Source organism: Schistocerca serialis, chromosome 9 (genome assembly GCF_023864345.2).
Source record: "Schistocerca serialis cubense isolate TAMUIC-IGC-003099 chromosome 9, iqSchSeri2.2, whole genome shotgun sequence".
NCBI lineage: Eukaryota > Metazoa > Arthropoda > Insecta > Orthoptera > Acrididae > Schistocerca > Schistocerca serialis.
This window is the reverse complement of record NC_064646.1, coordinates 421,640,681-421,664,890: the sequence shown is the minus strand read 5'-3', so window position 1 is coordinate 421,664,890 and position 24,210 is coordinate 421,640,681. Positions and strand designations below refer to the sequence as shown.

At 42.9% G+C, this 24,210-nt stretch overlaps 1 protein-coding gene across 1 annotated transcript in view; it reads right to left on the bottom strand.

Moving 5' to 3' along the window:
• LOC126418864 (scavenger receptor class B member 1-like) overlaps window positions 1-23,927 on the bottom strand; it is a 339,487-nt gene extending 315,560 nt beyond the window's left edge. Inside the window, exon 1 of the mRNA XM_050085862.1 lies at window positions 23,139-23,927. Coding sequence (XP_049941819.1) covers window positions 23,139-23,349 — 211 coding nt within the window. The 5' untranslated portion in view covers window positions 23,350-23,927. The remainder of the gene's footprint in view (window positions 1-23,138) is intronic.
• Window positions 23,928-24,210: the final 283 nt, after the last annotated feature.

The window sequence follows — 24,210 nt, the reverse complement described above, 5'->3', positions numbered from 1 at the left end:
TATCCATTATGGATGAGGAACACTTTGACTGTGATGACTAAAGGTTTCTTGAAATTATTGCTACCAGTCACATTTTGATTTTGTTCTTCAGTTCTCTTATTGACAGATTCCCGGTTTCGAATCGCCTAGCTATTCATCATCGGATGTTATATATTTGTTTTTTGTCTGCAGCGGTGTAGGAGTCCTGTAGTTGTGATAAGACGTGTAAACGAAACATGTAAGCACTGAGTGTGGTGAGAATTATCCACATTATGCGATACATTTTGTTGCTTTACTTAAAGTTATTACTATCCGGATCTATCGCCTAATGTAAATAATTCTCGCCACACCCAGTGCTTACACGTTTCGTTTATACTTCTTGCCACACCTACACGACTCCCACACTGCTGCAGACAGACGATAAATGTCTTCGTTGATCCATTATGGATGGTGGGACGACAGCTGGCATGAACTTCTTTACCAACAGCCGTATGATTTGTAGAAGTTTATTTTATTTTATGAACTTCTGTGTGCTACCAGTTTCGGCATTACATTGATGCCATCTTCAGGCCCCACTCGTCCTAGCGATATTACGACTATGACGAGTGGGGCCTGAAGATGGCATCAATGTAATGCCGAAACTGGTAGCACACAGAAGTTCATAAAATAAAATAAACTTCTACAAATCATACGGCTGTCGGTAAATTATTGCATCAAGAAAAACGATAAATAAGTACCATCTGATGATAAATCGCTTGGCGGTTCGAAACAGGTAATGGGACAATAAAAGAATTGGAAAACAAAGTCAAAAGGTGAGTAGTTGCAGTAATTTCAAGAAATCTTTAAACCATAAGTAGTGTATCAATTAAGTGCAGCAGGATCTGCTTTTATGGCCACCTCGCAAAATCAAAGTTAACTTCACAATAATAAACCACATGTTATAACCAAACGAAGCAACAAAAGTTGCATAGCGAAGTAAGCAAGTAAAAAGCTGGACAGAGTACGACTCGTGCTAACACTTACGTTACCCCCAACAGCTGGTGCGCGCCAATGAGCACCAGACAGCAGCCAGAGATGACTCCCTCACTGCGGCATCCCGAAACAGAATGGCTCTACTTTCCATAAACTCCACATGGAAGGGACTCCATACTGTTGCCAATGTGACGGGTGAGAATTGTTGCTTTCGTGTATAAGATGCAAAATTTGAAGTACTATGTAGGAACTGGACCAAAGCAGTGTCTTCACGGTCGGTCAGCCTTAAATGACAAGAACACTGTGCAGGACGATACTGTACTATTGGCTGACCCAAATTTTTTGAGTGACCACAACTGACTCTCTCACGTGGATCGGATGATGCTGACGTGTCTCGCTCTTTCAAAGTACAGAAAGGCAAAAACGCCATGCTCAGTCATTCTCCGGGGGTTGCAGGGCGGCCGAACATTCACTGACGACAGAGGATGTAGGCGCCTGCCCGGCATTGTATAGCCGTGGAGCGGATCGCTTCCTGAATTCTGAAAACTGTCCATATCCCAGAGGAGGCCCTACTGACCTTCACAGACTGCCTTCTATGACGACGTTTCTGGTGACGCGACATCCCATTGTGGCAAGCAGAGTGCGTCCTTTCTAAATACAGTACTCCAGCTTCATCACCAAAATAGCTTTGAGATAGCCAAATAAAATCTATTAATATCACATAGTCAATTATAAACCAGATTTTTTCTTGCTATTCGTTTCAGATATATCCTGTTGACTGTACTAATTGTCAAGTGTTCTTATTACTAGCGTGCAGAGGCTGGATGGTGAGTGACATAAAGATCCTTAACTGTTTTCATTTTGCTTTTATGGGCTCAGAAGCCACCACTCCATGATCCCCATGTCTTTTTATCACATTCACTATGTGAAAGCGTCTTTCTCACCTTTCAGCGAAGCATCGAAACAGCGTCAGGGTCGCCTTCAAACATGGTGTCCCAGAAATGCAGCGAGAAACTTCTAGGGGGGTTGGAGCACATAGCAACATAGTCATGACCGAAAACGCAGTCGTAGGCCGCTAGGTGCTGTACAACAGAGTATTCGAGGGGAACGCTGCTTAGTTGAAGCAAATGTTAGGCGCGGGACGTGGTTACACCATGATAGAATACGTACACTCCCGCCATGCTCAACGATTTAGCGAGCCCCAATTTCTTTGTTTAGGAAGTCATGAAATGCCTCATGTGTCGTGATCCGGTAGAGTTTGAAATGGATCCTGTCGCAAGATTCATCTGCGCATCTGACGCAATCAAAGAACTTCCCGGTGTCTTCCAGCATGCCCGGCAGAAAATGCTCCGTCGGTCTCACACATGAACAGCGCCTGACGGAGCAAACTACGAGCGTCTGTTGTAACATTAGAGCTGTACCCATGGCGTACAACAAGTGTACTCATTGTTGTTGTTGTTGTTGTTGTTGTTGTTGTCTTCAGTCCTGAGACTGGTTTGATGCAGCTCTCCATGCTACCCTATCCTGTGCAAGCTTCTTCATCTCCCAGTACTTACTGCAACCTACATCCTTCTGAATCTGCTTAGTGTATTCATCTCTTGGTCTCCCTCTACGATTTTTACCCTCCACGCTGCCCTCCAATACTAAACTGGTGATCCCTTGATGCCTCAGAACATGTCCTACCAACCGATCCCTTCTTCTTGTCAAGTTGTGCCACAAACTCCTCTTCTCCCCAATTCTATTCAATACCTCCTCATTAGTTACGTGATCTACCCATCTAATATTCAGCATTCTTCTGTAGCACCACATTTAAAAACCTTCTATTCTCTTCTTGTCCAAACTATTTATCGTCCATGTTTCACTTCCATTCATGACTACACTCCATACAAATACTTTCAGAACCGCCTTCCTGACACTTAAATCTATACTCGATGGTAACAAATTTCTCTTCTTCAGAAACGCTTTCCTTGCAATTGCCAGTCTACATTTTATATCCTCTCTACTTCGACCATCATCAGTTATTTTGCTACCCAAATAGCAAAACGCCTTTACTACTTTAAGTGTCTCATTTCCTAATCTAATTCCCTCCGCATCACCCGACTTAATTCGGCTACATTCCATTATTCTCATTTTGCTTTTGTTGATGTTTATCTTATATCCTCCTTTCAAGACACACACTGTCCATTCGGTTCAATTGCTCTTCCAAGTCCTTTCCTGTCTCTGACAGAATTACAAATCGGCGAACCTCAACATTTTTATTTCTTCTCCATGGATTTTAATACCTAGTCCGAATTTTTCTTTTATTTTCTTTACTGTTTGCTCAATATACAGATCGAATAACATCGGGGACAGGCTACAACCCTGTCTCACTCCCTTCCCAATCGCTGCCTCCCTTTCATGTCCCTCGACTCTTATAACTGCCATCTGGTTTCTGTACAAATTGTAAATAGCCTTTCGCTCCCTGTATTTTACCCTTGTCATCTTTAGAATTTGAAAGAGAGGATTCCAGTCAACATTGTCGAAAGCTTTCTCTAAGTCTACAAATGCTAGAAACGTAGGTTTGCCTTTCGTTAATATATTTTCTAAAATAAGTCGTAGGGTCAGTATTGCCTCACATTTCTGCGGAATCCAAACTGATCTTCCCCGATGTCGGCTTCTACCAGTTTTTCCATTCGTCTGTAAAGAATTCGCGTTAGTATTTTGCAGCAGTGACTTTTTAAACTGATAGTTCGGTAATTTTCACATCTGTCAACACCTGTACTCATTACGCCCAACAAATGTTACACATGAATTACTCTCTTGTTTCCTTTCCGACCTTCGGCCTCTGCTACCAGTTACCCCTGACGTTCGCGACCGTTGGTTGCTATGCAGTCTCTGTGCTTTTGATGTGCCCCACCGCCCCTATAAATTTGGTGCAACATTTCTGGGATACCCCGTACAGTAAACACACCGAAGAAATATCTGCCAAATATCTGGCAGAATTAATAAAGTATTTTCTGGGGCACTGTGTCAACAACATGAAGAAAATCCAGAAGGGCACCCCAATCGGCAGGGACCACTGCCAGGTGAGCTTTGGCGTAACGTCATTATTCATTCGAGCAACTCCAATAACTTCGCTGGCGTTACTGGCCCCACATAAGGTGAGACTATTCCAACTGGTTCCGACTATCACTGACTTTTAGTGCGATGTGTGTCATTACGAGTAACTGGAGGGAAGGGCTCTGGGAAATACCTTACTTTCAAGAATAGGCAACGAATATGTATCAATAGAATGTTAATGAACCAATAGGCAGCAATAAGAATGGAAGACCAAAATAAGAGTGCTCGTATTAACGAGGATGCAAGACAAGGATACAGTATTCACCTCCTAATTTTTAAAGAGTACATTACAGAGTCTATTATGTAAAAAAAAGTTCAACGGTAGGACGAAAATTCAGGCTGAAAGACTTTTAAATGAATGATTCGCTAAATGCATTGTTATCCTCAGTCAAGGTACGGAAGAAGAATTACAGGATTCGTTGAATGGAACTAATAGTCTAATGAAGTGGACTGGGAATACTTTTAGTGTATAAAACGGACATTAACAAACGAGAGACTGGTACTGGCTAGGAGCAACGTCCCACCAATTGGGCAAACTATAAAAAAAAAGCAGCATTATCAGATATCCACGGAACCGATCGCTTAAATGGGTTTCCAGGTCCTGCCAACCCACTGTATCCTCTTTATTTGGTCCTTTTAACTTCTGTAGACCCTTCTCGAACCACCTTTCTGGAGTCTGTCGCACCCACCTCAGGACAGCTACTCGCTATTCATGGACGTGTGCGAAATTCGCGCAGGGGTTTCTTCATCGCCCCAAATAGGTAGCAACCAGAATGTGCCATGTCAGGAGAATACGGTGGTTGTGGCACTACCTGGAATCCCATTTCAGCGATGGTAGTCATGGTTTTCCGACTCGTGTTGGAACAAGAGTTGTACAGGAGCAAATTTTATGATGGTACACACTTTCCACACACTGCCACCAATCGCCTGTAAAGAGCCTCGGTATTTATACCTTCCTTCCGATAAAACCACCTTTCTTCCAAGTTGTCCTCTCACTGGATGCCTATTGTTGGGAAAATGGGTTGTGTTATACAGGGATCGCACTTTTAGTGATTTTTCTTGCCACCTACGGTCAGACCAAAGTACCACACACATACAACTGAGATTATGAGTCAAACGACGCAACATGATCGATTTGGAAAGTGTAAATCATTTTGTAACTCTCCTCGTAGTTCATTTCAGCGCATTTTAGGTTCTACTTTTGCTCCTCTGTCTTAACTCCATGAAAAGAAAATACTTTCCTTCTTCGGTTGTTCTGCAGTGAGTTCTGTTCGTATCCTATTACTGTTGTCAGTTTTGCTTCACTTCATGGGAAGATCAGTTTGGATTCCGTAGAAATATTGGAACACGTGAGGCAATACTGACTCTACGACTTATCTTATAAGAAAGATTAAGGAAAGGCCAACCTACGTTTCTAGCATTTGTAGACTTAGAGAAAGCTATTGACAATGTTGACTGGAATACTCTCCATCAATTTCAAAAGGTGGCAGGGGTAAAATACAGGGAGCGAAAGGCTATTTACAATTTGTACAGAAACCAGATGGCAGTTATAAGAATCGAGGGACATGAAAGGGTAGCAGCGGTTGGGAAGAGAGTGAGACAGGGTTGTAGCCTCTCCCCGATGTTATTCGATCTGTTTATTGAGCAAGCAGTAAAGGAAACGAAAATTCTGAGTAGGTATTAAAATCCTTGGAGAAGAAATAAAATCTTTGAGGTTCGCCGATGACATTCTAATTCTGTCAGGGACAGCAAAAGACTTGGAAGAGCATTTTAACGGAGTGGACAGTGTCTTGAAAGGAAGATATAAAATGAAGATCAACAAAAGCAAAACGAGGATAATGGAATGTAATCGAATTATGTCGGGTGATGCTGAGGGAATTAGACTAGCAAATGAGACACTTAAAGTAGTAAAGGGGTTTTGGTATTTGGGGAGCAAAAAAAACTGATGATGGTCGAAGTAGAGAGGATATAAAATGTAGGCTGGCAATGGCAAGGAAAGCGTTTCTGAAGGAGAGAAATTTGTTAACATCGAGTATAGATTTAAGTGTCAGGAAGTCGTTTCTGAAAGTATTTGTATGGACTGTAGCCATGTATGGAAGTAAAACATGGACGATAAACAGTTTGGACAAGAAGAGAATAGAAGCTTTCTAAATGTGGTGGTACAGAAGAATGCTGAAGATTAGATGGGTACATCAAATAACTAATGAGGAGGTATTGAAAAGAATTGGGAGAAGAGGAGTTTGTGGCACAACTTTACAAGAAGGGACCGGTTGGTAGGACATTTTCTAAGGCATCAAGGGATCACAAATTTAGCATTGGAGGGCAGCGTGGAGGGTAAAAATCGTAGAGGGAGACCAAGAGATGAATACACTAAGCAGATTCAGAAGGATGTAGGTTGCAGTAAGTACTGGGAGACGAAGAAGCTTGCACAGGATATTGTAGCATGGAGAGCTGCATCAAACCAGTCTCAGGACTGAAGACCACAACAGCACGAAGTTTTCCAGTTAAATGCTTTTGACTGCTCAAATGGTTCAAATGGCTCTGAGCACTATGGGACTCAACTGCTGAGGTCATTAGTCCCCTAGAACTTAGAACTAGTTAAACCTAACTAACCTAAGGACATCACAAACATCCATGCCCGAGGCAGGATTCGAACCTGCGACCGTAGCGGTCTTGCGGTTCCAGACTGCAGCGCCTTTAACCGCACGACCACTTCGGCCGGCATTTTTGACTGCTGTACCATCGTGATAATAATGATTTGATGTACTAAAAATACCAAAATAACAGTAATATATGAACTAGAAACTCATTCGAATCGACTAGGTTGATAATCTGCCAACAGCTTCCGCATAGCCACTTCCTCCCATCGCGTTTAGGACCAATTAAATTTCTGACAATGACGTTAGTTCTCTTAAGAAATCCAAAGAGGTACAATATGTGACAGTACTAGTTTCCAGCAGCATCAGTCTACGCAGTGAAACAAGGCTATTGCAATATTCCCAAACTGTCGGCTACTTTAGTACTGCAAGCAGTACACGCGAAACTTCTGTGGTGAGAACTGGCGAGGAAACCGATGTTGCTCATAATTTTAGTATTGCCTTCGTTAAATGTAGCACCGAGAACGTTACTCATCCGATTCGATAATTTATTTTTTCTTCGTTCACAGCTCGTATAATTCAAGAGCGTTATTTTCATTACCAGTTGTTATTAATTGTCTTCCTGTTACCTGTCGACGCTTGAATTCCATGAGATCTAGAAATACACAGCTGGTGTGAAACATGTCACTGCGTATAAGTCGCGACTTATCGGAAAGCTCTCAATGTAATTTTACCATAATTTGTTGCCCGTATTTTTACTCATAACTACTCTTTTAATACCAACAGTGGATATCGGGCCCAATACCTTGTTTCTGCTCGTTCTCAAATCTGAGAGGTAAAATGACGAACAAGCTGTCATGGAACGTGACGACTCATCCATTTACGCTTTCACAACGAGAGTTGAACACGTGACGTGAACGGTGATAAATCTCTCCTGACACGGTGACTTAAGAAAGGGGGCCAATTTCTGGCTTACAACATTTTACCATTGGATGATTCTTTTTTGTGTCAGTGGGTCCATTAACATCGACTAGCGTGTCTTACGCAATAGCAGGTATGAGACGCTGTGTTAGAACTTTTTCTCTACGTTTCGAGTGCAACGGTCAGGCTCTTTCCATATGGGGATATCATTTCAACTGTTGCCGAATAGTAGTCGAACTGCACTGAGAAAACGATCATTGGTCATTCTACTGCATCACTTGAGCTTTTATTCGCTTGTACGGAAGTTGAAGATCACTGACTCTTAAAATGCATTCTAAACGTTGTATACGAAACAGTTGGTGCTAGTACCAGTCGTTTAGAACACATTTCACCCATTACAAAGGACAGACTATATTGGAACTTACTGTCTCTTGTGTTTATTCAATTCACATACTCTCCGTTCATAGTTGCAACAGGTTGTCAAATCACCGCTGCATCTTTTTCTTTGCCTTCTCATAACTGTACAGTACTGAAAGGAATTGCGTTTTCTATGACGTCACCGTCTCCAGAGAGTTCTGCACGTAAACAGTGAACATATCGACAGCAATGGCCACCGATCTTTGACAGCGCAATACAACAAGAGGATTTTATATTCTCGATGTTGAACATGAAGGTAAAAGTTGGAATATATCAACAGTCATTATATTTAGTTCGATTTCATTTGGTCGTACCCCATGGTCGTCATAGAATCATTATTTATTACACAATACACGATGCTGTTGTATAAAGAAAAGTCACAACGCTAGAAAAATGTAACGAAATGTATGGAACCTGCAGACGATCGACCCTTTATGAAGGGCTTCGTAGCTAATCCTTATTGTAAACAAACGTAACGCATTCCGCGTACACATTACGAAAAAGTCCGTTATTACTTCATTACGCGACTGCCGAACAAACTCGGGAAATAGTTACGTTCATTAAATATCTGGGACTATGGGTACGGAGCAGATGGAATGTGGAGTGACCAGATAAACTAATGGTAAAAAAAGAGAAATTCATTGGAAAAATTCTAATGAAGTGTCGTCCACCCACGAAGGACGTGGCTTCGTCTGTTACATAAGTTTTACTCTGAGGTCTGGGACCCCTACCAGAAGAGACTGTTGAAAGAAGCAATGACCAACATGAGGGTAGTATATTCCGTCATTGGTTCGTCTGTTAAACGTTAAGGCCTCAAACTCAAGAGGCGACTGCTACAAGAGAGGTGTTGTGCATCGCAGGGTGTTTTAGTATCCTAATTATGAGAGCATAGATGCATAGAAGAGTGGACCATAATTTTGATTCCTCTCATACATATATTCTCTCCTATGGAACATGAAGGAAAAATACTGCACCCACGAGCCTGCATCCGTGGCACGCTGCGCGCTTCGAGTCGCCGTTCACCTCGGTGACGGCGTTTGTGCAGACGATCATCGAACTAGTGTAGCAAAACTGTGATTCACCCTAAGAGCCGACATGTTGCCATTGATCGACAGTCGAATCCCTATGGTCTTGTGCCCACTGCAATCGTAATTGACAATTTCGTTGGGTCAACCTGTGAACACACAGTAGTGGTCTGCTGCGGAGCTCCACGGTCAACAATGTACGATGAATGGTGTGCTCCGAGACATTTGTGCGTGCACCAGCACTGTGCTGTTTCGGCAGAGATGCCACATATCACCACTTTACGTACTTTACACAGCAGGTAGTCCTCCGATACCCACATTCTGTGGAGAGTCGTGGACATTCTACCATTTAGCCCCTAGTGGTAGTTTCACTGTCCTACCTCTTTCCGTAGAGGCTCACGACAGTAGCACGTGAACATTCGATAGGTTCGCCGTTTTCGAGATGCTCCTTCACAAGTCCTGAATAATAATAATCTGCCCTCTGTCAAAGCCACTTGTCTGAATGCATTTCCCTATTTGCAGCCCATATCTCCACTAGGGTGATCCCCCGTCCGTTTGTGCTCCGCTTACACACTTTTGTTACCACGTCACGTGACCGCGACGCTACTAGGCAAAGGGCGTCGCGATGGGCAGTGGTCGTAATGTTTTGGTCCATCAGAGTAAATGATAATATTATAACTGTGGGGTCAAATGCCATAAAATCAATCATACGTCAATGTACAACCAGAAGCGCCTACATGCAGTCCGATTCCAACATTTTGGCTAGGGCATTCAATATACACGTGACTGCGCAGCTGACTTAAGTTTCCAAAACGCAGAGACTCTTTACATGCTGATGACTACGCAGTGGACTTACGTGGAGTGGACAGTATGTAGACTACTTCCATACAAAGTCTTGGATTCTGACCATACGTAGACGGAGATTAGCACTGGTGGGTACATTTTATTGTTCACATTTGACGTATGATAGATTTTACGTTATTTAATGCCACAATTATTATATCGTTACATAAGCTGTTGAGTTTAACATACCTGAAGATGATCTGGAAACTGAAGTTGCTCTTGGTGATTGAACTGTTATGTTCCTTAAATAACCAGAAATCTATACGTATTACAAAATTTAATGACAGTTTATTTGGAAAAAGTGGGGTGTAGATTTTTTTTCTTTTGTAAACTACATCACCAGTCACGTTAAACAAAAATCATCGGTAATGGCTCGTCACTGAAGGGCTCCAACTTCATTGAATCAATGTTCAGTGGTAAGATAGACTTCGTGGAAAAATCGAGGATAAATGTAAAAAGTGTAGTTTTAGTGACTTTCTAGAGCTCAGTTCTTTGTAAACAGTTTAATCACTATGGAAATATAATTATCTCCTAGTTCCCAAAGAACAATGTGAAATTGATTTGAAAGATGTGCAAGCATGTAACTCGACATTCGTTTGTTTGGCATCATGGGTCTCATCTGTAAACTGTTTTGTGTATTGGCTTCAGATGAACTCATCTTTCTTGAACTTGGCCTCACTGGTCTTGGAAATCGGCTTTTAAATGATTGGAAGCTTCTATCAATTATTCAACAGGCCTAACTTTATGTAAAGCAGAACCACTGTGACTTTATTTGGTGAAACTTAACATATTCTTTCCCTGGAGTATATTTTTATCTCATTGGCCGATCCATGACATTCTAGTGGTTTTTAATGTCGTAGCCATCCCATAAGCAAAGAAAGCAGCAGAAGGCTATTAGGCCAGCTTCTACATCCGTAAGTAGTGTGAGAACTTTTAAATTGCGGTGGATCATCAACTCATGATCTGTATATACGATGGTCTCAAATTGCAGGACCTCGCTCTTCTTAATGAGTGAATGAGCCAAATTTACTAATGGAAGTTTATTGTCTTATGAAATAACATCTTTCATCCGAGTCAGAGACGGCTATGCACAGAAAATGACTGCAATTTTTACGATGTATTCGCAAGACCCCGATCTCGAACAGCCTTGAAAATTATCTTCATATCTTTATCCGTTTCCGAGATACAGATATCCTACATATACACGTAAAATACGTACGTAAAATCCGGCGTTAGGCGAAAACGTAGTTTATAAAGTGGCATAACTCCGAGAAATATGCTGTAAAGTATCCCCTTTATCAGCGGAGAACCCCATGTTGTAGTAGTGAAGGAAATGCCTTTTATATGTAAAATTGGGTCTGAGGTTTAAAATTGCTTTTGAGTTATTTCAGCTTCACGTTAGTAAAGTACCTCAACTTTACTGACCAATACATTTCTTTTCGTATGAGTTACTCGTCCTGCTGCAGCAGGGAAAAAACGGACCAACGGAAAAATTCTCCTATCGGAGCACAAATAATGCGATTATTTTTCTGTTTATTTAAAAGACCTTGTCTGAACAGTGGGGCACGAGTTGTCTCAGTCTACCCTCCTCGGCACCTTTTTAAAATTCCCAAAAATTTTGACATACGAACATGTTCGCGCTTTTTTATGTTGAGAGAGAAGAATACCACAGTGGCAGTGGCAAAGAGACGAAAAGTAATACGTAGTGGAAAATAGTAAACAGTACTAATGTTATAGAAAAGGCGCAGAAGACAAGGTAGTGAGTGAGAGAGAGAGAGAGAGAGAGAGAGAGTGACACAGTAGCTCTAGAGCATAATTGATGGTGATAGAACAGTGCTAGGAAAAGAGTGGAGGAGACAGTGCCATGGAGGGGCGGGGGGGGGGGGGGGAGCGGGGGAGGTCGGAGAAAGAGAAGGAGAAAGTGGAAGTGGATGTAAGCCAGTGACAATGAGAGACCGAGTATATGACAATGACAACGATGAAGAGAAGAAGTAATGCGATATTGGCAGTAAAAGAGAGCAAAAGGGAGATAATGACAGTGAGAGATATTAACAGGACAGAACGAAAGGGACTGTAGCTGAGACACAGGAGACAATAATGGACACAAAGAGTAATGTCCATGAGCTGGGCTGAATGAGTTGGGGCTACTGGGAGTGTATGGGTATGAGCGACTTACGGTGGTGGACTAGTGGATATGAAATACGTAAGAGGAGCTTGTGGAAGTTTGAGGTGAGCTGAATGTTAAAAACAGCGTGAATATGTTCGCATGCCAAAATTTTGGAAAAAAATTTGGAGGTGCGAGGAAGGTAGAATGAGGCAGCTGATAACGCACTTTTAAGTAAACAAAAACATTTTCGCATTTATTGTGGTCCAGTAGGAGCGTGTCTCTGTGTGTGTGTGTTTGTGTGTGTGTGTGTGTGTGTGTGTGTGTGTTTGTGTTGTTGTTGTTGTCGAAGATAAGCTTCCCAAGGCACTAACACATGTAACCAATAGTACAGAACTTAAATTTGAAATCACTGTAGTAACTACAAAAGCCCAGGTACGTTATAGTTCAAACCTTAAGTAAGCTGCTACGGTCGCAGGTTCGAATCCTGCCTCGGCCATGGATGTGGGTGATGTACTTAGGTTAGTTAGGTTTAAGTAGCTCTAAGTCTAGGGTAGTGTTTACTTCAGATGTTAAGTCCCACAGTGCTTAGAGCCATTTGAACCATTTGAAGCTTAAGTAAGTATCACTAAAGACGAGCTAGGTGTGCTGAAACTTAGATTATGTGTACTGTGTGTACCATTGCCACTTCTCCTTTTCCTGTTGCAAGGGTGGGTCGAAAGAACAACTGCTGGTAAGCCTCCGAGTGAGCTCGAGTGCCGCTAACTTAACTTTCATGGTCTTGTAACTAGGAGGTGGCAACATAAAGGTTGACTCTTCTAGGAAATGGTGGGTCGACTAGATTTCCTGAGAATTCTTCCAATGAATCTGTCTGGCATCTACCTTTTCTGGAGTCGGTGTTTTTGCGGTTATTCCAATTTAAGTTGCTCCTTACGCATATTTACGGATATTTTATGAACCGGATTCCTTCCACTGAGTGTTCTACAATCATACAAAATGGGTCATTCCTCTCATTTATGCATAATGGCCGGCCGCTGTGGCCGTGCGTTTCTAGGCACTTCAGTCCGGAACCGCGCTGCTGCTACGGTCGCAGGTTCGAATCCTGCCTCGGGCATGGATGTGTGTAATGTCCTTAGGTTAGTTAGGTTTAAGTAGTTCTAAGGTACTGATACCTCCGATGTTAAGTCTCATAGTGCTTAGAGACATTTGAACCACTTTTATGCATAATGTGCTTCACTATGTGTAGGTCAAACGTTAATCTCGGTACCAAGCTTCAATCCTCTGGAAATCTTCCTGCATTTCGTTACGGTTTTGTAGCCCTGCGACATGTCAACACAGAACAGAATTATCTGCAAACGAGTTCATTCAGCTTACGACATTATCCCTCGGGTCATTTATACATATTGTGAAAAGTCATGATTCTACAGCACAACCTTGGGGCACATCAAAAGTTGCTTTCGTCTGAAGATTTTTTCTGTTAACAATGATTACTTCCGAAGATGGGCGCAAATAAGTACCATATTTAATGAAATTTTTACGGGAATACGACTGTCGAGTCATGTTGTTACAGTGACCAAGGTTTCGGACCATGTTGCAAGTGGCCTTCCTCAGGGTGGTGTGTTTGCTACGCAGTGTTTACTGCATGCCTCTCTGATGTAGGCCACTTACAACATTGGTCGAAAAGGTGACCAGCATAACAACATGACGACGCTGTCATCTATCTGAAAAAGCTTTACTGAAGATGAGAAAGGCCGAGAAAGCCTACAACCACAGCTGCATCTACATTCCCGCTCTGCACAACGCTGTAAACTACATGTCAGAGGTCACCTCCCATTGTACCAGTTATTAGGGCTTCTACCCGTTCCATACACATATGGATCGCGGGGAGAATGTTTACATGTCCCGGTGCGTACTGATCTAATCCTGTCTTTACGATTCCTACGGGAGCGATAACTAGGGGTCGTGGTATATTCCTAGAATCTTATCTTAAAACCAGTTCTTGAACTATTGTAAGCCGCGCGGTATTAGCCGAGTGGTCTTGGGCGCTGCAGTCCTGGACTGTGCCGCTGATCCCGGCGGAGGTTCGAGTCCTCCCTCGGGCATGAGTGTGTTTGTTTGTTCTTAGGATAATTTAGGCTAAGTAGTGTGTAAGCCTAGGGACCGATGACCTTAGCAGTTGAGTCCCATAGGATTTCACACACATTCAAACATTTTTGAACTATTGTAAGCAGGCTTCCTCAGGATTGTTTGCGTCTATTTGCACGTGTTCGCCAGCTTAGTTTCTACAGTTTCTTTGTGACATTCTCCCACTGGTCAACAAAAACTGTGACTATTCTTGCTTCCCTTCTCTTTGTCCTATTTGGTACGGGTCCCTCACACGTGAGCAGTAATCTAGGATGGGTCGCACGAATGATTGCGTTTCCATCGTATTGTGGCAATAAACTAAAATCAGCCTCTTGCGTGATCATGACATTTCATCCTGGTATTTATATGAGTTGACCGATTCCAACTGTGACTCGTTGATACTGTAGACAGTAGCATTACTTTTTGGCTATGTGAATTGAACTATTTGACATTTTTGATTTAAATTAACTTGTCAATCCTTGCACATCTTTAAAATGGTATCTAGGTCTCACTGATGTTTGTGCAGATTTTATCAGAACGTACTTCATTGTAGTCGTAAATAGCTGCATAATCGGCGAAAAGTCTGTACTGGCTATTAATATTTCCTGCTGGTCATTAATAAACAACACGTACAGCAAGGGTTATTAAACATTTCCCTGGGGCACACACAAAGTTACTTCTAAATCTGTCGATGATTCTCAGTTCAAAATAACATTATGCTCCCTCCCTGTCAAAAAATCCTCATTCCGGTAACAAAATTTCGTTTGATACCCCATACTATCGATCTTTTGATAATAAGCGTTCTTGTGGTATTTAGTCAAATGCTTTTCCTAAATCGGAAAACACTGCGTCTAGCTGTCCGCCTTGATCCGTGGCTACCCTGATGTAATAAATATTGTATACATTATGTGTCCTGTCAAAATTTCAAGGATAGTTAAGACTTCTGCCCAAGGTGTCGTTTTTGTGTGGATGTTCGTCAGGTGAAAAAATAGTAATGGCATCCCTTCTGAATATTACGTATGGATGTCGCGGTACGCGCAATTGCTAAGCCTACGTTCGAAAATGGCATTCATGACTGTTCTATCCCGTCGAGAAGTAAGGTTATTTGTCGCACCAACTACTTTTTATGTGATTTTCAGTTTTATATGTGCATGCGAATCTAACTTATAATGCGCAGATCATCTCGCTACGTGTGGTGGAGGATATTTCCAATATCATTCTGCTTTTTTGTGTTGAACTCTCAAACGAGGTAGAATTAATTTGATTTTCCCGCCGTGATCATTTCTCGGAATGCTAGTAGGAGATAATATGTTACTTGACTCCTCATGTAACGTGATAACGTGCATTCCAGTAATTGTAAGAGATTAAGGGTAAACGGTAACTCATCGTGCCTCCATTGTAGCTTCCACCGTTGGATATGATCAGTATCTACATTCCTGTGGTTACTAAAAAAATTTCTGACAAAATGCCCTGTTCTTGTCTGGATCGTATCCATTTCCATTATTAATAAGGTAAATGCAAACTGTCACATACAACATTTAAATCTTCGATGCCAAGACTCTCGTGTAACGCTTGGTGGTGTTTACAACACGTACATGTCTTGTAGCTACACATTTGTTAAATACTTGAATTTGTGTACAGAGATTGTAGAACTCCTGGAACCATGCATTTATTTCCGTTAGCTCTTCACTCCACAAACAACTTACGTGTTTGTAGTCATGCAAGCGTGCTTCTCGTAATGTGGACAATGCGAAATGTCCTACAAATGGTATAAAATATAGAAACAGGGTTGCCGACAGGAAAGCATTTTTCAAAGAGACAAATGATTTTTTGACCGTACTTTTTTTCGCTACCTATATTTATTTTCAGCGATTATTGAGAGCCCTTGAAAAGAGAACAGCTATACGTCTCATTGGGTGAAACTTGTCGCAGAAAATGTTGTAAACGTGATAGTACGGAGATTTACGTGGAGGTGGAACTGTAGTCTGTAGCCGGCCGACTATCATAGCTACCCTTTTGTCTACCTTTCTCGTGATAAATTTAACTTCGAACGTTAAGAGTTATCATATTTCCATCTGCTGTCTAGTGCTGTTATAAACGTGCATAGATACATTGAAAATATTGTAACTTGTATATGTCGCCTAATAGAGTTACGATCATAAAACAACAGCAAAATATGTGTCTATTTACGCACTTCGAAAAAATGGTTTCAATATACTGAACAAACTTTATCTACTAGAATTATTCGCCATGCTCGGAGACCCTGTACACAAAGAAAAATCGGAGTCAAGTTCATTCCAATATCCTACGATATCTGTGATTAACAACTGCTGACGGTAGCATTAATGTTATGATGTTCTAGAATTCTCTAAATTAATTTAAAATTATTGTTGTACATCGTTACCATTTTTCTTGGTGGGTCGACAGCTGTAGATAATTATTCTTGGTTTATTGGTCGATCTTAGGTCCCAAATTTTCTCGGTGGAATTGATAATCACCGAATTTCCCAATTTTCAATCGATTTCGCCAACAATATTTCGACAGCTTCCATAGTAGAGTTCTTCGGTTGAGTAGGGAGCATATGTCGGCTAACAGCTTTCTGTCTACCGTGGAGAAAACGAGAAAACTAAATCGAATAGTATTACTGCGTAGGCTTCCGCGACCAGAGTCAGCATTCATAAACGTTTTCTGAGTATGCGTCAGACCCAGAAGAAAATCGCTTCAACCGTGGCCGAAACGTTGGTTTTTCTCTAGCAGCAGTAGTTTTACATGTTATGACGCGGTACCATACCTAGAAAACTTTTATGTTGACTAAATCGAATAGGCTGCAAACACGAAAATCTGGAGCCTTACACTGTCACGTAGCAACCCAATCGTTTTCGATGTATTTACTTCAGCGTTAGTAATCTATTTCTACCTTTCTCACTTCAATTAAATTATTCTTTAACTTGTTTGAAGGAAGAACAAAAAGCAACGGTCGCATTTAAGCGCACCAACTAATCCTTAAGTGATCCAGACCGCTGGACGAATAACACGGATTGCCTTTCAGTTGCAACATCTCCGCTGTTGCCGAAATCCAATTAACATACAGTACTCTACTTTATCAGTAGTCTGCGCTGAGTTGTTTTGTCTGGTCTAGCGGCGTCAAGCGGTCTTGTGGCGAGGCTATTTCGATGTGTACCAGGACTGTAGACACGTGTCTGCTAACAAACCAAAAGTAAGTTACATAACATTATTTCTTTGAGGTGATAGTTAAAATTTTCTGACTGTCTTTCAGAAATGTGTGCTTTCTAAAACTCAGACGGACGTTCATCAGAATTGAGAACTTCGTTGTTTGGTTCAGCTGATGACACATACCCAGATTTCGTAAAACCATCATAAGCAGTTGTTAGAAATAATGTACAGTACGAAAACTAAAAATGAAAGACAGAGTACTCTGCAAAACGCAAGGACGGTATGGATACAAAGTAACTCCATGGAAATAAATGGAAGTGCGGGAGCATATTCCCAGTAGTGCAGAAAAAAACGGACATCACATAACGTGAGGTCTGCGTGACTATAGCGTCAAATGGGTCTGGCCACTCAACACGAGGCAGTTGCAGGAACAGGAAAAGACAGGGTGTGCCGATCAGCGAGGAGTTACGGTTCACTGTGGTGGTTTCTTCATTACGACAAGGCCCGAAGACAATATCTGGACGACTATGTACTGCGAAGAATCATCGGGAAGCTGGAAGAAGAATGTAACTCAGGTCTCAATTATTTCACCTGCATGCGGAGGGTTCCAATCCACAGGCCACTGCTGCCCGAATGAGAGAAATCGGTCAACCACGATCAACTAGACCAGTAGATTGAAGCTAACCACGGAACTAACCTCCAAGTCTTTAAAAGCTTTGGATCCCCCTTGTGAGTGTTTTCAGGGGTTTATTAGGGCCTGACTTCATTTTTAAGAATGATAAAGCACGACCGCATTGAACAGTGCAGGTGGAGGATCATGTAGCAGAACGCGTACTGCTGTGCGTCATTATCACACACCTTTTGAAGAACCATTTCCCGCCTTTTGTAATTTGCAGGGGACTGCCATAAATCGCGGTGACTGCAGTGTCATTATCCTTTTTGAATTAAAATGTAATTTCTGTTCGTCTCGTTGTTGCTCACCAGTTTGGAATTTATAAGAAACGTGTCATTAGAAGCAGCACTATTTAATTTGGAAGGAAACGCAAGTAAAGACTGAGATTTTTTGTACCTCTGTATCTAGATTTATTCACTACAAGTCACATTACTATACGAATCAGACATTACGTCGTGCACCACTTTAAATCGTCCTTCCCCTTTTTTCTCTTAAAGTCACGAATAGGGCGCAAGAAACCTCCACGTGAGCTCGACGTACTGTCACCAAGGTAAACGGCGACTCGAAGCGCGCAGCGTGCCACTGATGCAGGCTCGTGGGTGCAGTATTGTTCTATGGGAGACATTCTCCTGAACTTACGAGCAACCTATGGTACAACTTCATGTTTGGTGTATTCTCCGAGGGCGATCTTATCTTTCAGCAGTGTCTCGGAGTCACAGAGCCGTGCTACAGTGGTTTGAGGAGCATTAGAGTGAACTCACATTGATGCCTCGGCGACAAAATTCGATCGATGTAAATCCTGTGGGGCCAACCTTGGTCGTTATCGCGCACCAGCACCCCGTACACAAATCAGCGGCCCGTTATTTAAGCGAATTACAAGATCGGTGCGTAGACATGTAATACCACATACCTACACAAACCTAACAACAAACGTATATGCAGAATCAGTGATGTGTTTCGTTCCAAAGATGGTCAAACAAGCTGTTAAACAGGTAGTTATCAGTAGAAGCTGTAATAAATGACTTTGTGGTACAAAGGTTGAAAGCGGATTTAATAAAGAGATGTTTGTTAGTTCCTCTTCGTTGTTTCTCACTCGCAAAGTGTGGGGCACCTCCGTCAAACAATGTAGTTTTACTTACGATGACTGGTTCAAATGGCTCTGAGCACTATGGGACTTAACTGCTGAGGTCATCAGTCCCCAAGAACTTAGAACTACTTAAACCTAACTAACCTAAGGACATCACACACATTCATGCCCGAGGGAAGATTTGAACCTGCCACCGTAGCCGTCGCGCGGTTCCAGACTGTAGCGCCTAGAACCGCTCGGCCACTCCGGCCGGCTACGATTACTGTTTTGTATAACACGTAAACTAAATTCGTCATTTACGTAGATGTTTGAATAATTTACGGCTTTTATGAATGTTCGCCACATTCTGGGGGTGGGGGGAGACCGTAACCGCCAACGAAGCGTGCCCAGGGTGGAGCAATACTCGTTAGCGGCAAACGCAGCTGAAGAGTAGGAGGGTAATAGAATGGCCGCCTTGAGAGGTCGTTAAATCGTCTATAAAATAAAGAAAACAAGAGTTACCTTTACTGGCCTTCAAATTAACCACGATTAGCAACAATACATTTCTGAAATAGGTTGTAAATCAGTTGGCAGCTGTCAGCAAACGTTTCTTGTGGAATATCTCGAAACACTGTGGTTTTTGTTCGATAACGGCATAGTCTGCGAATATTCGTAAGCAATAGCGCTTACACTGGCTTCGCTTATCTTCAACTCTTCTGCTGTTATTCGCAAAGATAGCCACCGATCGTCCGCAAGTACCCGTGGAATTCGTTCGATGTTGTGTGGGATTGGCTGTGCTGACCTGAACGAGGCTCATCCTCAAGACAATCTCTAAAGCGTTTAAGTCACTCAGACACACACTTTTTTGCTCACCGCTTCAACAACGTACACTTGCACTGACATTCCATGAATCTCAGTCGCCGTTTTCCCTAATTTGATGCTGAACTTCATGTTAGCTGATTGCTTCCATTTTGCGCACAATTTTGTAGTAACATGAGTTCTACTGGTGCCTGCGGGTGACCGGCTGCTGTCTTTGAGAATGAGATCAGAATAGTTGAAGACAGGCAAAGACAGCGTAAGCACTATCGTTCACGAACGTTCGCAGATATTGCGGATATCCAGCAACGCGTGACCACGGTGCTTTGACTTATTCCACAAGAATCGTTTTCTGACAGTTTCTAGCAGCTTTAAACCGATGTCAGATGAGTACTGAAGCTAATGGTGATTAACGTCTCTTCGTCGGGGTCCAGAGTCATGCATAATGTATTAAGAGACATCATATACGCCGTTGACGGTAGAAATTATTCATTCCACTGTTGCAATTGCGGCCTTTGGGCCATTTTCAACAGGTAATGCAAAAGATTTTGCTTCAGCACATGTCATAGATTTTGAAGTCCGACATGTGCTTAGACAACATCTTTTGTAGTACCACTTGAAAATGTCCCAAAGGCCGAAACCGCAATAGTGACACAAATAATTTCTACAGTAAACGGAGAATCTAATTCCTTTAAATAACAGTGGTTACTTTGAAGGCTAGTAAAAGTCTTTTGTTTGTAGCTCTTCATCCTTTAATTTCTGGATCCATTCACCGACCTCTGCAGTCGCATCTTGTAAAATACTTACCGCGGACAACAAAAGCCGAAAGAAACCTTCGATACCCAATTCAAGTCCGAAGCTTTCTAGATATGTCCGCAGAAAAGCTTCAGAATTGTGATAAGCGTTTTGGTCAGAGAAACCGTTAGAGATGGCGGTGGAAGAGACTACGGGTGCTCAGCGGCGGCTTTAAAAACGTACCAGGATGATTTTCAGCTTTAGTTTCAAGTGCAAAAAGAACGTAAAACGCCAACAATTGATACTAATCATTGAACGTACACCACATCTTGAAAATATTGTATCTCAGAAGAATTAGACGGCATAGAAAATGTAGTTGCATCTCTTAAAACAACACCCCAAGTATAAGTGAAACCAGACACAGAAAAAAAGTTGGCAAGGCACGGATATTACTCGCCCACTGACGGTTCAGTGCGGACTTAATTGTGTATATCTACAGGGAGGTCATCCAATCTGGAAATCAAGAATCTCACCGATTTTTGGCTGTTATCGACATTCCACTCGCGAGATATTTGTCCTAGGGATTCCAGGATTTTCTTTTGACATAATTACAAATGAACTATTTCGGTTTTGCCCTTTACTGGTACTGTCAGACTTTGCTTCCTGTCCAATTTCATGATTCTAGACCAGCAGGAAGTCCCCTATAGCATTTGATTACTGAGTTTGCCAGAGACAAAACAAGTAACATAAAGGGCCGTATCTTTTGATTGTGTTGACGTAGAAGCTGACATTTATTACGCCACCAATGAACCATGGGCCTTAGTATGTCACATAAATTTCAATTAGTTATGTATACCAGTTCCCGAGAAAAAGGGATCTTAAAAGGCAGCCAGATAAATGATCTGATAAATAATGACAAAAAAATTATGATCAAGTAGTGCAGTTACGAATTGATAATTTTTTATTTTTGTTATGGTTTCATTGCGAAACCTTGCTTCTTACCAAATTTCATGATTCTAGACCAAAAGAAAGTACCCTATATGTTTTGATCAGTGAGTTTGCGAGAGTCAAAATATGCAACATAAAGGCCCGTGTCTTTCGACTGCATTGACTTAGAAGTTGACATTTATTACACCGCCAGTGAACCGTAGACGTTAGTATGTGACATAAATTTCAACTTGATACGTCAACCTGTTCCTGAGAAAAAGGAGTCTTAACAAAAGAACCAACAGATAAACAGCTGGATAACAAACGAAAAAAAATTTTTTGCGTGTGATATACAAGGACTGTTCGGAAAGTCAGGTCCTATTGGTTGCGAAATGGAAATCACAGCGAAAATAGAAAATGTTTTGTTTGCAAGAGTTAGCTACATCTTCCAACTACTTTTCTAGACAGTCGCCGCTCTGTCTGAGACATTTGTGATAGCATTTTACCAAATTTCCAGTAACCTCGTCGCAGAAGGCAGCCGCCTGTGTTTGCTACCAATTCTCTACGTTAATCTGCAGATTGCTGTCTGTGGCAAAATGTTGTCTTCATATCCAGTTCATCTTGTGAGCAGAAAAGGAACTCAGAGGGAGCCAAGACCGTGCTGCGTGGTGGGTGGCGAGACCTTTCCTATCGAAAACGCCGCAGGAGCCATGTCATTGCCCCTGCAATGTGCATCCGAGGATTGTCATGAAGAAGGAAATGCATGGCAGTTACATCATGTGGGAGCCGGCCGCGGTGGCCGAGCGGTTCTAGGCGCTTCAGTCCGGAACCGCGCGACTGCTACGGTCGGAGGTTCGAATCCCTGCTTCGGGCATGGATGTGTGTGATGTCCTTAGGTTAGTTAGGTTTAAGTAGTTGTGAGTTATAGGGGACTGATGACCTTAGATGTTAAGTCCCATAGTGCTCTGAGCCATTTGAACCATTTTGAACCATTGCGAGGGCTGTATGCAATCAGGCGAAATCTCTAACAGTCCCTCGTACCTGGCGGGACACACCGTTTGCCAAGCTTCATTACGTGCTCACTGTCGATCAGAATTGAAAAGAGCGACGTGATGCGGCCGATGGTCATACTAGAGACAAAGTCCAACACATCCATGAGAAGCTTCGTCGGATTTTCACTGTGGTTTCCATTACGCGATCGATAGAACCTTATTTTCTGAATAGCCCTCGTAATTACAACTAAACAGTTTTCGGATATTTTTCTTTGATTGTACTGCGAAACGTTCCTTCTTTCCAAATTTCATGGTTCACGGTTAACGGGAAGCGCCCTATAGCTCCTGATGGGTGAGTTTGCGAGTAACAAAAAATGTGACATAAATTTTCGTATATTTCGATTGCGTTGACTTAAAAGCTTCAATTTGTTATATCGCCAAGGGACCGTAAACCTTAGTAAGTGACATAGATTTGCTCAGGAAAAGGGCTTTTTGCAGACGGACCACAAAAACCAATAAGGGTTCCTTTTCCACCGATTGAGCTCCAGAACCCTAAAATTTTTTCAGTTATTAGAGTAATGTTATTAACAGCAGATGGAGCTGCGACGAAACATGACGATGGTCGTACATAGTAGCAAAAGTGGGTTCGCATGAGCAGACGCTGCTGTACTTACGTTTGGTGCTGAGCGACCTTTCTTGGCGGTTGCGCGGTGGCAGCGGCGGCGGTTGCTTGGAGACCTCGTCGTCTGCGTCGCGACTCGCCGGCGACGCCATGAGGCTGACGGCGGCGGCGTCCAAGGGGGACGCCTTGTCTGCGGCCGCCGGCGGCGCGGGCTGGCGCCTCTGTTGGCCGTCTAGGCACAGGGACTTCCCCAGAACCCTCATCTCGCTACGTCGGTGTCTACCTCTTCCCTACCGGCAATGCGTTCGCGAGCCTTCGCGACGGACGATCGCACCTCACTGGAACTGTCGACGCACGACAAGGCGGAGCTGGCAGAATCGAAAACTTCTTTCCCTCAGTCGGTCTCCGACGCAGCGCACTTCGCCGGCGCGAAGAATCTTACGCCTAAAGGTGTCTTTGCAGAACTGAATGTCTAGTATAACACTATCTACTTTGCGGAGGGAGATTAGCCCAACAGAAAGTGACACGACAGAACTGATGGACACGGTGAAAATGTCGGGTCTCTGTTAAAGGCACCACAACAAGTGTTCGAAACAATCAGGCAGTACCACTTGGATATGTCCTAGCTACTCCGAACTTTTTTTGGATACGGGAAAACAGTGTTAAGATTCGTATTTCAGAAACAGTTTCCGCGATTTGTCTATTTTTTTAGAAGTTTCGGTGGTATCTGAGGTGTGTCCTGCGGAGGGAGTGGAGAGCGCTGCGTCGCCGCGCGGTGCGCTGGTCCAGCTGCGGGCGCCCCGTGCGTGTCTGCGGACGTGCCGTCAGAGCCAGCGGCGAGTAAGCGACTGCGACCCAGTGGCGGCGGCAGCGGCGGCAGCAGCAGCGGCTACCACGCGGTCCCTCCGAACCGACCCACAGCCGCCCCTCCCCCAGTTGCAGGCAGCGGGCTGCAGCCGGAGGAGGACGCCCGCAAGGCCGCACGCCACGCAGACTGGCTGGACCCGCCCGCTCCTGTGTACACGGGCTACGTCTCTATCTACCACCCGCGCAGTAGCGTAAATAGTGTCACAGCCGCGGCGCTTGCCCTGGGTGCCGTTTCCGTGGTAGCATCTGCGTCAGTA